A 12741-nucleotide genomic window follows, 5' to 3' on the forward strand; every position below is an offset into this window, starting at 1 on the left:
TTGCCCTCTCACACCATTAGGCAGAGTTGGAATTAAAACAACAAATGTAGATGACAGACTATGGAGAAATTTTAAAAATAGGCTGTACTAATCTTACTGGGTACTAGTCCGTTATCAGAGATGTATATTGTTGAATCTACTTGAATGCACAAGACTTTTATAGTCAATATAATTGCTGTTAAATAAGCATTTTCCATCAAAGGTTTAGAGGGAGGGATAAATGTGCAAAGAAGGAGGGCGTATAAGCAAGAAAGGTTGGGGTGAAATAGGCAAAATATGCAAAACATGGATAAATGCAAGAGGTTAGGGCAGAGATACATGGATTCCTTATTTCCTTTCCTCGTTATTCCTTTCACAGTCAAGTGCACAATGTCATGATTCTATCAGTATAAAAATAAAATTCATGGTATTTGAACATTGTGATGGGAGGTCACCTATTTAGGTTGTCTGGTGCTGATGTTTCACTGCTACAGCTGTGCCTTAAGATGAGTTGCCAGTAAAGAATTGTCTTGATAATATTAGGGTAAAACTCCATGGACACACTCAAGAGCCATTGCACCACTGAAGCCCTGTGTTAAGAGCTTTATGCAGCCCTCTGTTCAGGGGGAGAAAATTTATGCTTCATTCTGAAATAATACATATCATGCTGTTGATGGTAAAAATCAAAGGCCAATTAAAAAAAGGCCTGAAGGTCATTATGAGGCCATGCTGCTATTGAATGGTAGTAGCCTTATTTAAATTACTGAACTATGTGGCAGTGTCATAGGTATCCACTGTCTTGTGGTTGGCTGAAACACTTGACAAGTAAAGGGTTCTGGAGTTCATTTACCAGTTGAATAGAACAGTATGAACACATGTAATCTTCTGTCATTTAGTTGCTATCTTAGGTTTACTTTGTTCATGGAAGAAATTATTATAACAAGGGTAAAAAAAATCAGTAGGTTTAGATTAAAATGTCTTCACAATGGTGAATCCATCTATGCCAATGAAAAATATAGGTCTGGACTTAAATGATAAGTGGAGCATGACAAGCAGCTAGCATGCTGAACTGTGGCTGATCAGCAGGAGTAAACCCAACTTTTAACAGTATTATTGGCTACTGGTGTCGGGGAGCCAACCAATCTGTGCTTCCATTTGTGCAAACTGCAGCAATGCTGGAACAGTGGGCAAGTAACAAATGCTAGGGCTGTTCATGCAGTGGAATGTGATTCTGAATATTCCTCTTTTCCTCACAGAATACATCAATTAAAGGAGAATACTATTAATAGTGTGTTTTTGTTAGAAATTTAACGTGAACTTTTGTTCGCTTTGTCTGATATACTACTACTTTGCACCAGAGTGTATTATATGGAAGTGTTGCACACTTGTATGTGAAAAAAATTATTTATGGGTAACAAATATGTTTAAATGAGAAAATCACTAGGGTTTGAATTTTCTATCAGTTTCTACATTAAAACTTACAATAGATGGGAGTGTTTTAAAGTGCAACTGCTGTGGACTGTGTTGTATTTTTTTCCTTATCTATCACTCAGATTGTTTTGTTTATGCATTTGAAAAATTGAGATTTTAATATCTGTAGTAGAAAACACAGAACACAACCTTGTAAACCCAACAGATGTAAGTAACTGAACATGACAGGTTGCTTGATAAGGCAACTGTATTCTGATATTTTGTTTTCTTTCAAAAATTGTTTAGAGCATTGTTGCCACCATGAAGAAAAAGGAGTACAACTTCTTAGATCAACGAAAGGCTGATTTTGACCAGGACTATGAAGAGTTTTGCAAACAAACCAGTGACCTTCATGTAGGTTGCATAATTAAGCGCTTGGTGATTATTATTTTTTTGTCTAGGCTTACTACTGTTAATTGATTGGAATGCCAAAAGGGGAAAAAGTGTCCATTTGAGGCAATATCAACGTGTGTATGCATGCTCTGATTTAATGGCTGGAGCACTTGGAGTGCTTTTGCTCATGGATCAAAAATACAAATTTCCATTTAGAATGAATGATAAATCTAATACCACTCCAATATCACACAGCACTTTAGTGGATTAACACTTCCTATCCATCCTGAGATTGATACAGCATTTGGGAGTGCTTACCTCTTGAGACTGTTTATAGGGGCTACACGTTGCATTTAACTGTCTCCTGGTAAAACCAGCCTGGTGCATAAAGGCCAGCACACGCATAGTATTCCAGTGCAGGGAATAATAGAGGATGCTCACTTTTATAGAACTTAAGCACCCATTTCTCCCAAGGGAGAAGTTTCTACCCTAATCCCCAAATGCAGACTCTTAGGGGGCAAACTGCACACACTAACCACTGGAGCCATGTAAAGCTGATGGGAGAACTAGGTTGCTATACTAAGCCAATATCCGTGTAAGAGCTTGATTTGGCTGCCTTGGAGAAGGAAAGCATTCCCTCAGATTATAGTTGTTGACGTGGTTGAACAGCTGAGAATACAAGAACTTCTGTGGTCTCTGTAGCTACAGAGAGAACTGGAGAGGTAGATTGCTTTTCTGCTATTTTCTTTTCACACAACATCCAAAGTAGGATAACTGCAGCTGTTATCAAGTATGTAGTTTGTGTTCATGTACAGAATATGATAAACACACTGACAAATAGTACTTTGTATATTTAATATGTGCACTCCATAGAGCTCTCCTCAGTATAACCGTTTTCCTTCTCCAGAATCAGTTAAAGACCTTTATGGACATCACCTTTGAAAGGATTCCAACCACTGAAAGAGCTCTTAGTATGCTGAAGAAATTCGAAAGGTAAAGGGATATTTATAAATATATCTAGTATGCCCTAGAGCAGCATACCAGTTTTCTGCACATTAGGTCAAATATAACCTCTTTTGACAAACTAAAAAATGAAGAAATTGGCTATAAAATGCTTTTGTTCTTGTTGGACATACATTGATACTCGAGTAATCATTTTAAGTATGTCTTTTCACCAATTCTGATAAAAAGAAAGGCTCTACTTAGATTGCTTTAAAAGAAAAGCTGAACACTTCTGACAGTCTGCATAAGTAGAATTTATTTCTGGGCAGTTGCATGGCCACCACATTTGTGAGATCACCTGATCTTACTGACCTTAGATGACAGTGTAAACTTTATGTAAGGATAATGGTTCTTGAATAATTTCTTAAGCTTTTTAGGGTCAAGCATATTTAACTTCTACATTGATTATAGATACACACTGGAAAGAAAAATCACTCAATTTTTGTTGTTGTTCTGTATCTCTAATGCAGTATCCAAAGTCTATTTATTTTTATCTGTCTTTACGATTGAAATATAGCACAGGAACTGACTCTCTGCATGTGGGCTGAAGGTTCTCTTTTGGATATTGAAATCTATTTGTCGTCATTGAGCATGCTGCATCTTGACATACAATGTCGCATTGCCATGGTTTGCTGTGGTATCAGTAGCTGAAGATGGGCTAGCAGTACTGCTTTCAATCATTACAATGGCAGAATGAAGGGCAAGCTCAGTCTGTACTGTCACAATTCTTCTGCCCTATTCTGTATAACTGAGTTCCTGTATTTCATGCCATTGGTGGTTTCAGGGTTGTGTTACTACTTGTTGAAAACCATGTGAGGTTACACTTGAAGTTAGCACTAGTGAGATTCCCTTTATATGGGTGATAGAGGGATATTTCTAGGCTTATTTAGAAACACTTTCTGTTACACTGTCTAAACCTGGCCTAGTTTCTGGTTGTAGGGATGTATTTTGGAAGGTGTTGCTGAATGTCAGGCTGAGAATGCATTTGTTCTCCACAGAGCATACAAAAGTGTGTAAAAATGATTGTACATTCAAACTCAAAACTAGAAGAGCCCCCTAATCACTGAAGTCTTGTGGCAAATTTTCCAATGATCATCCTTGTTTTTTTTTTTTATCAGATTAGAAATCCCCAATCTTGGCATTGATGAAAAATACCAGAAAATCCTTCAGAACTATGGTCATGACATTGAGATGGTCTCTAAGCTGTACACTAAGCAGAAAAATGACCCTCCTTTGGCTCGTAACCTGCCACCAATAGCTGGTAAGATCTTGTGGGCACGCCAACTCTTCCACAGGATCCAGGAACCAATGGACCTCTTCCAACAGCATCCCACTGTTCTGCAGACAGGAGAAGCCAAGCGCATAGTTCGCAACTACAACAAAGTGGCAAAAGTCCTCTTGGAGTTTGAGGTTATTTATCACAGGGGATGGCTTCAGCAGGTAAAATGTTTCACTTGCTGCTGTGACTGTGAAATTTGAATTGTTTTTAGTATTTTTGCTGCTGTATTAATGCCTAGGGACCCACGGTGTTAGATGCTGTATAAACATGGGATAAGTGGATTGCCATGGTATAAGAAGTCCCTAACTAGCAGAGTACTGGTATAGCTAGCTACTATACCTTCTCCTGCAGCTCCCAGCACGGGGGTAAAAATTGGGTGGGAGAGGGAATGACCAGAGTGTTACTGTGCTTTGGCTATTTTCCACTGGCAGATGGCCTCTTGGAGGCCATGGCCAACAGCTCAACTTTAGAGCACTTTCTATGCTGCTTTAAAGTGTCATGGGATGGGGCCGGCATAGAACTTAAACCATAATCAAGGCTCTGTAACAGGCTCCTTTGCAGGCCCTCATACTCTGCTGTGTCCCACAGATTGTTTTCTGAAGAGAATCTGGCCAACTTTCCTGTTGAAGTGCCTAGCTCAAAATGAAATGTGTCCCTAGTTCAGGCAGCATACTATGCACTACAGGCAAATTCTATCCTTACTGTTCATAGCAGCATTAGGGGGCTGGCGGCATTACTGTGCTGGCAGATCATACTTGTTTGAAGCCACAGAGGGTGGATGGATATGGAGTAGATTGCCATCTCAGTGCTTGAGAACAAGGCTAAGCTCCTTCTTTGCTGCTGTAGGAGCACTCGTGATGATAAAAGCTTCCTACATGCTCTCTTCTTAGTACACCCACTTGACAAGGTATGATTTTCCTTTATAGAAATAGGGATTTGATGGACACTTAGAAATAGTCACTGCTCTTCAGGGACTGCTGAATGACTTATTATGTTACCATCAGCTTGAAACTCATGTGGCCTGGCTGACACGTTGCAAAGCTTTAGAGATACTGGAGGGACTTGTCTTTACCATTACATTCTACCATGAGAGCTCTAGAGTTGGTTTCTGTACCTGGTCTCCAGATGGCCTGTCCAGTAGTTATTGGGAACATAACAGAAACACTCCTCCTCTGTGCTGCTAGCAACTCCTTGCATAGACCACTTTGGCCATTCCAAAGGTTAGTCACCAACTAGATCTTTTCTGTCTCTAATTTTTGCTAAAAGAGTGTTATCTTGTCCATCTCCCTCTTTCTACAGTAAGATAGTTACCACCATGATCTCTTGTAGTGTTGTGTCAGTCTAGTTCTGTTCAACATATATTGGTGATGAAAGAGTTTGGACATTAAAAGTAAGCTTGCAGCAATACTGGGCTTGTGTGCTTATGTTAGTACAGGAGGGGAAGAGGTGTAAGGGATACTTCATGGAGAAGTGTTTTAAAAAATTGAGTGAAAAACATAATACATGCATGAGGAAAAGGATTGCACCACCCCAGCTATGGTGGAGGGGATAATGAATCTCTTAACAGAAATGTGGGAACTCCAGAATTTCTTTGTGGGAAAGTTGTGCTGCCTTATTTGCACAATGAATGTTATGGAACAGTAACATCTTGAGTAATGTACAGTCATATTAGCTGAATTATTATTAATGAACTTGCAAGATGTGAAATGACTTGACAGCTTCCTGAGATCATGAATTATTGCAGATGTGTTCAATGTGTCATTGCATTGAATTTGTGACACTGTTTGAGCAGCCTCTATAAGTGTGTTTTGGCCCTTGAAATATGGTGAAAAGATCTCCTACATATCTGATTGGAAAGTAAAATACTGTGCCCAACATGGGATAAATCACATGGCAGAGTATTGCTTAGGCAGCCATTATCTACAACTTTTGAACTGATGATGATCAAGGGGGAGATAATAATGAGGAATGGACATATAACAGCATAGTTATGGCTGAGACATAGCAGCAGCAGGTAGTTCAGGTTGGGATTATTTCCCATACAAGGCAAGAAGCTGTGTTCCACTTACCCCCAAATAACTAAAAATACAGATTTGTCATTTTTTCAAATTTTATTAAATTTGTAAGCATCTAGAGCAGGGGTTGGTAACTTTTCAAAGAAGAAGAGCCATTTTTTTGTTTTTGACTTTGACCAAAATATTTTGAGAGCCGCATCACATGCAAAGCTACTTGTAGAGTTAGAATTTATCAACTAATAATAATTGAACATATTCAAGTTATTACTACTCACCAATACTTTTAATGTGACTTCTGCCATTTGAATTTGAATATAAACAGGAGCAGGCTCTGGGCTGGGGCAGGAGATTGGGGTGCAGGAGGAGGTGTGGGGTCAGGGAGGGAGTTTGGGTGCAGGAGGGGGTTCTGACCTGGGGAAGGGGGTTGGGGTACGGGACGGGGTGCAAGGTGCAGGCTCTGGCAAGGAGGCACTTACCACAGGTAAGGTCCCAGAAGCGGCTGGCTGCTGGTACGTCTTGGCCGGAAACCGGCTAATGGGAGCTGCGGGGGCGCTGCTTATGGGCGCGGGCAGTGCACGGAGACCCGCTGCCCCCATCCCCCAAGGGGCGCACAGAGACATACCAGCAGCCAGCCGCTTCTGGGACGTGGGGCCAGAGCTTCTGGCATGGGGCCAGAGTCCTTCTGTGCCGCCTGACGGGAGCCACCTGTGGTAAGCACCTCCTGGCCAGAGCCTGCACCTCGCACCCCCTCAAAAAACGGCTGCCTGCAAGGGGGCAGCCAAAGAGCCACATGCAGCGCTGGACCCCTGACCTAGAGGATAATAGTGTTATAAGTAATAGCCAGCATGGATTTGTCAAGAACAAATCATGCCAAACCAACCTAATTTCCTTTTTTGATGCAGTTACTAGTGAATAGGGGCAAGCAGAAGATTTGATATAGCTTGATTTCAGTAAGGCTTTTGACACTGTTATATGTGACATTCTCATAGGCTAGGGAAATGTGGCCTAGATGAAATTATTATAATGTAGGTTTGCAACTTGTTGAAAAATTATTCAAAAAAAAGTTGAGTGATTTGCTGCCACACTGGGAGGACGAATCTAGTGGGGTCCTGCAAGGGTCTGCCCAGAGTCCAGTACTATTCAGTCATTTCAATAGTGACTTGGATAATGAAATGGAGAGTATTTTTTATAAAACCTGTGGACGACAGCAAGCTGGGAGATGTTGCAATCACTCTGGAGGACAGGATTAAACTTCCAAAGGACCATGACAAACTGGAAAAATTATCTGAAATCAACAATAAGGGTAGTTAAGCATTGGAAAAGCCTTCGAAGAGGGGTTGTGGAATCTCTATCACTGGAGGTTTTTAGGAACAGGTTAGACAAACACCTGTCAGGGATGGTCTAGGAATACTTGATCTTGCATCAGTTCAGGGGGCTGGACGATGTGATCTCTCAGAGTCCTTTTCAGCCCTACATTTCTATGGCCTTGGGAGGCTCTCCATTCTGTTTGTGACACTACTTCCTTCATAGCTCCAATCTGTGTTGCTGCATTCATTTTCATGTTCATTGCCTGCCTGATTAATTTAGGTGGAATAAAGATTCCCAAAGAGCTAAAGGTGTTAACATAACCCAGTTACAGTTGAATGTTAAACAGTTTTAAACAAGGTTTGGAGTTTGGTATATAGAGACCTTAGCCTGCTTAGTACCATAGCAAACACACCATTAAAAGCTTTTAAACCTCTTATTGAAGATACAGAAAAGAAGCGCTGGTGGGGATGGGGGTGAGGGTGGGGGTGGGGGTGGGGTGAAGGGGATGGGAGAAGGGCTTATTAAAGTATTAAGTAAGGCTTTTATTTTAACTGCACTTTTTGTTTCCATTTTTTAGCTGGAGAATTTTTAGAAGGAAAACCCCCTTGTCTGACAGTTTTTTAGATTGTATTAAAGCTGGTAATAGCTGTCCTTTTTGGTGAAAAGAGAAGTTAGTTGAGCTGGGCGGGAGCTGTTATTGTGGCTGCTAAACTTGGATTCCATTTCCTAAAAAGACAAACACGCACAAAAGAGAAGAGAAAAGAATAGCCAAGCTAGAAAATGCAGCTCTGTCTTTTTTCTTGTTGACTAGTACTTGTAAACTTACTGAGAAAACACAGGCACAGCATATTGTTTTGTTAGCAGGCTGTTTAGGTGGGCACTGTTTTTAGGTGTGCAGGCTCACAGCAGTGTTGCAAAATATATAGCTTTGGCCAGCTAAGTCCAACTCTTATTAAACAGAAAGCAAAAGGAGAGAGATGGGAAAGAAAAGAAATAAGGAAGGAAAGGATGGGGGAGATAAAGTCTCAGAACCCAGATGGTGCTCGGGATTCAGCTGGAGCTAGAAGAGGTGGCAATGTCATCTGGGCTCCCTCCCCCCCTATTTTTTTGCCCAGGTTGGTCAGGACACTTCTTTGTATCAGGATGATGAAGGCTGGAGTCCCAGGAGACAGTGGGGGTGGCAGCCATGATAGTGAAGCTAGCTCCAGAAGCCAATTTCCCCCCCAAAGTTTTTTTTTAAAATGACCATAAAAAGGAGAGATAGGTAGAATAGCCCATTTCCTTGCTGTTTTGTTACTAATTAGTCCTAATTTCTGACACACCAGTTTTTGTTTATACATTTTTGGTCCTTAACTTTTTTTGTTCACCAGGCATGATTTTAACAGTCCTTGAGAGGTATTAGTGAAGCCCTTCTTGTTTAAATTAATTTAATTTTTTGGGGTTTCTTTACCTTTTTTGAAACAATTTTATATAATAGGTCATTGTGACAATTCATGCATCATTACCCACTTTTTACACTTGAGCTCACAATTAGGGTAAACTTGTAGGCCCAATTATTACAACAGGCCCAAAATTCAGAAGAAAATCTAGGTAGTTACTTAGCTTGGCAGGAAGGCAGTTTTTCACTCTAATCTACATGGAGGTGATATTAAGCTTAGATTCAGACTGTATCAGATTTGAGTATTAATTTGTTTCCACTAGCACTTTTGTAATTCAGACTCTATGTGTATATTTGAATCCAAATTCAGAGCATAGTATTGACTTGATTGTGATTATTCGGCAAGAGTGTTTCTTGTTTCCTGCAGATTGAAGTAACGAAAACAGGGCTTCAGGCATCCCTGTTGGTGAAGGCTCCAGAGACAGGAGAATTATTTGTGAATTTTGACCCTCAGATATTGACTTTAATTCGGGAAACAGAGTGCATGGCTCACATGCACCTTGAAATCCCGCCTTTCGCCATTGCTCTACAGCAAAAGCAAGACTCATACAAGAAGAATTTCAATCAACTGCAGGTAGGTTTATTTTATTCGTTTAGATCTGCATAGAGCTATTGAAAGCTCCAATAATTTCATGAAAGATAAAAATACTATCTTATTTAAAGATTGAAAATGAACAAATTCAGACTACTATGCACCAGGAAAGTGATTAAGGTGGGAAAAGGACTTGACAGTTCACCTCCATCTTTTTCATGCAATTTTTTTAGGTGCTACTATGACTTTGTTCTTAAACATAACCTCTAGGAGGCATGGCAGTGTGGAAGGAAGGCACTGAGGTCTAGAAGTTTGGAGGGGTGGAAGCACTTCCTAAGTAATATAACCTTATTGTTGTATGAGTTCAGGCAAAACAGTTGACATTTCTCAAACACAACTGTGGTTCAGCTTTGAGCACACTCTGGGTAGGGGACAGCAATGAGGCATGCCGACCCAGCAGTTGCCCCTAAAAGTATTGTGCCTTGGATAGGCACAAAGACTCCAGTAACTAGGCAGTGCAGCTGCTGCACCAGCATTACACTTGGTGTACTTTTTGGGCCTGCTGTGCTAGAAGATGTAGAGAGAAGATGGAGTTTCGGTTTCTCCCCTTGTCTCTTAATTTCCTTTTGGGAAGTTAGCTGCCATCAGCAGTGATACAAGCCAACAGCAATCATTAGGCTCAAAAGAATGTGACCAAGGATGGAAGATGGCTGGTAGGGAAATCTCATGATTTTACTGCAAGCTCTTGGGTCAGGGATTCTCATTTTCTCTGGGTATGTCTACAGTGCAATAAAAGACCCATGCCATGACTGCAGCTGGCCTGGCTCACAGGGCTGAGAAGGGGGAGGGTCTCAGAGCCCAGGCTCCAGCCCCGAGCCCCAATGTTTACACTGCTATTTTTAGTCCTGCAGCCCGAATCTGAGCTCTGAGACTCAATGCCATGGGTTTTTTATTGAAGTGTAGACATACCCTTTTTGTATAGCACCTAGTCCTAACTGGAGTCTTTGCGTGCTACTGCAATACGAATATATAAGCTTTTTGAACTCATCTCCTTCAGCTCACCCCCCTCTTGTTGCTCCTTTTCTTCATATGTGTAAGGGAATAATTATTTTCTCATACGGGCACTGTAATGATTGCTTGATGCTTTTGCAGTACTTTGAAGCTGTCAAATGTTTCATACTATGACAAATTTCAAAAAAATATTCTGAAACTTTATGGTTGGGTTGTGAGAGCCAGTTGTCACTAGGGCGTGAGTAAGGGGTTTCAGTAAAAAGCTTGTACCTAGACTGTTTTTATCTCCATCATTCTTCTAGAGACCCATTGGTCTGGCTCAGAGCAGAGAGGGTCAAAGCTGACTTTTAGCTACTGTTAATAGACTGGGTTTCAGGAGAGGAAGCAAGTCCTGGGGAAAGCTTCATTGGCTTAATATGCTGATTTCAAAGAATGATGCGGAGGTGCTCTGGTCCACTTCAAGAAAGAGCCCTGTGACTCTGCTGAGATGCCCGTATAATAAAATAGAGGAAAGGAGGCCTGTTTCTGACCATTCTTGTTTCGCCATGCTGGGAAACAGGAGAAGTCAGTGTTCTGGGTAATGCAGGAGCCCCTTTCTTGGAAATAGAGCTTGAGGGGGGTCATGTTTGCATGGCTGAGAAGGAACTCTTGGCGAGTAAAACCTGTGGAGAGTTCAGGAAGAGGCCTATAGATTGGTTCGTACTCAAAACTTTTGGATGTCAAGAAACTCAAACAGATTAGGTCACTTATCAATTTAAACAACTGGTTTGGACTTATTACAAACCAGGGTGATTATAGGATACCATTTCTAATTTTGTCCTCCTTTATATATACATTTCAGTGGTGGGCAGTGGCATCTTGTTATGCTGTTGTGTGTGGTAAGATCACACAGTAGTGAAGCAAGTATATTTCAAACTAAATGTTTGTAGCCTCTGGATATCTTTATATCAGATTTCCAGGTATATTCATAGATTTGTTAAAAACATATTCTGCTAACTCCTTTTAAACTTAAAACTGCATCACCAGTTATCAGAATATCTTCATATGATGTCTTTTGACTGGGCTGTTAAAAGATGGCCTTTCTTTAAAAAATTAGGCTTTGGGTCTCAAAAGTATTCAAAATTCTGACTACTAATTTACTTGTATTATCATTTAGGTCCCATGAAAAGGTATTGCAGAAAAAAGACTTTAGCACCAATATCAGATCCATATGTAGACTTGACCCCCTGATCCACCAAAACTAAACCTACTTCTTACAGTTTACCAACCTTTTTAGCATTTAATGTCCAAACTACTTAATACAGCAAACACTGATTTTTCAAAAAGGCTCCAGAGATAATCCTGGCAATTACAGCTTGTTAAGCCTAACTTCAGTATCAGGCAAGTTGGTTGAAACTATAGTAAAGGACAGAATTATCAGATACATGGATGATGAACACAATATGTTGGGGAAGAGTCAACATGGCTTTTGTAAAGGGAAATCATGCCTCACCTATCTATTAGGATTCCTTTAGAGTGTCAACAAGCATGTGCACAGGGTGATGCAGTGCATATAGTGTACTTGGACTTTCAGATAGCCTTTGACAAGGTCCCTCATCAAAGGCTCTTAAGCAAAGTAAGGAGTCATGGGATAAGAGAGAGGGTCCTCTCAGGGATCAGTAACTGGATAAAAGATGGGAAACAAAGGTAGGAATAAATGGTAAGTTTTCACAATGGAGAGCAGTAAATAATGCGGCCTCCCAGGATCTGCCCTGGGACCTGTGCTGTTCAACATGTTCATAAATGATCTGGAAAAGGGAATGAAGAGTGAGGAGGCAAAATTTGCAGATGACACAAAATTATTCAAAATAGTTAAGTCCAAAGCTGACAGCGAATAGTTACAAAGGGATCTCACCAGGGCTGGCTCCAGGCACCAGCCTGGCAAGCAGGTGCTTGGGGCGGCCACTCCAGAGGGGGGCGGCACGTCCAGCTATTCAGCGGCAATTCGGCAGACGGTCCCTCACTCCTGCTCGGAGCGAAGGACCTCCCGCCGAATTGCCGCCGCAGATTGCTATCGCGGCTTTTTTTTTTTTTTTTTTGGCTGCTTGGGGTGGCCAAAACCCTGGAGCCGGCCCTGGATCTCACAAAACTGTGTGACTGGGAACAAAATGACAGATGAAATTCATTGTTGATAAGTGCAAAGTAATGAGCATTGGAAAACATAATCTCCACTATATATACAAAATGATGGGTTTAAGTCAGCTGTTACCACTCAAGAAAGAGATCTTGGAGTTGTTGTGACTAGTTCTTTGAAGACATCTGCTCAATGTGCAGCAGCAGTCAAAAACAGTAACAGAATGTTAGGCATCATTAGGCAAGGGATAGATAATAAGAA

At 40.9% G+C, this 12741-nt stretch overlaps 1 protein-coding gene across 1 annotated transcript in view; it reads left to right on the plus strand.

The window, feature by feature from the left end:
• The window catches only part of DNAH5 (dynein axonemal heavy chain 5), a 248587-nt gene that overhangs the window by 66034 nt on the left and 169812 nt on the right, over positions 1-12741 (plus strand). Inside the window, exons 15-18 of the mRNA XM_065398374.1 lie at positions 1696-1803; positions 2690-2775; positions 3903-4224; positions 9192-9398. Coding sequence (XP_065254446.1) covers positions 1696-1803; positions 2690-2775; positions 3903-4224; positions 9192-9398 — 723 coding nt within the window. The remainder of the gene's footprint in view (positions 1-1695; positions 1804-2689; positions 2776-3902; positions 4225-9191; positions 9399-12741) is intronic.

Source organism: Emys orbicularis, chromosome 2 (assembly GCF_028017835.1).
Source record: "Emys orbicularis isolate rEmyOrb1 chromosome 2, rEmyOrb1.hap1, whole genome shotgun sequence".
Classification (NCBI taxonomy): domain Eukaryota; kingdom Metazoa; phylum Chordata; order Testudines; family Emydidae; genus Emys; species Emys orbicularis.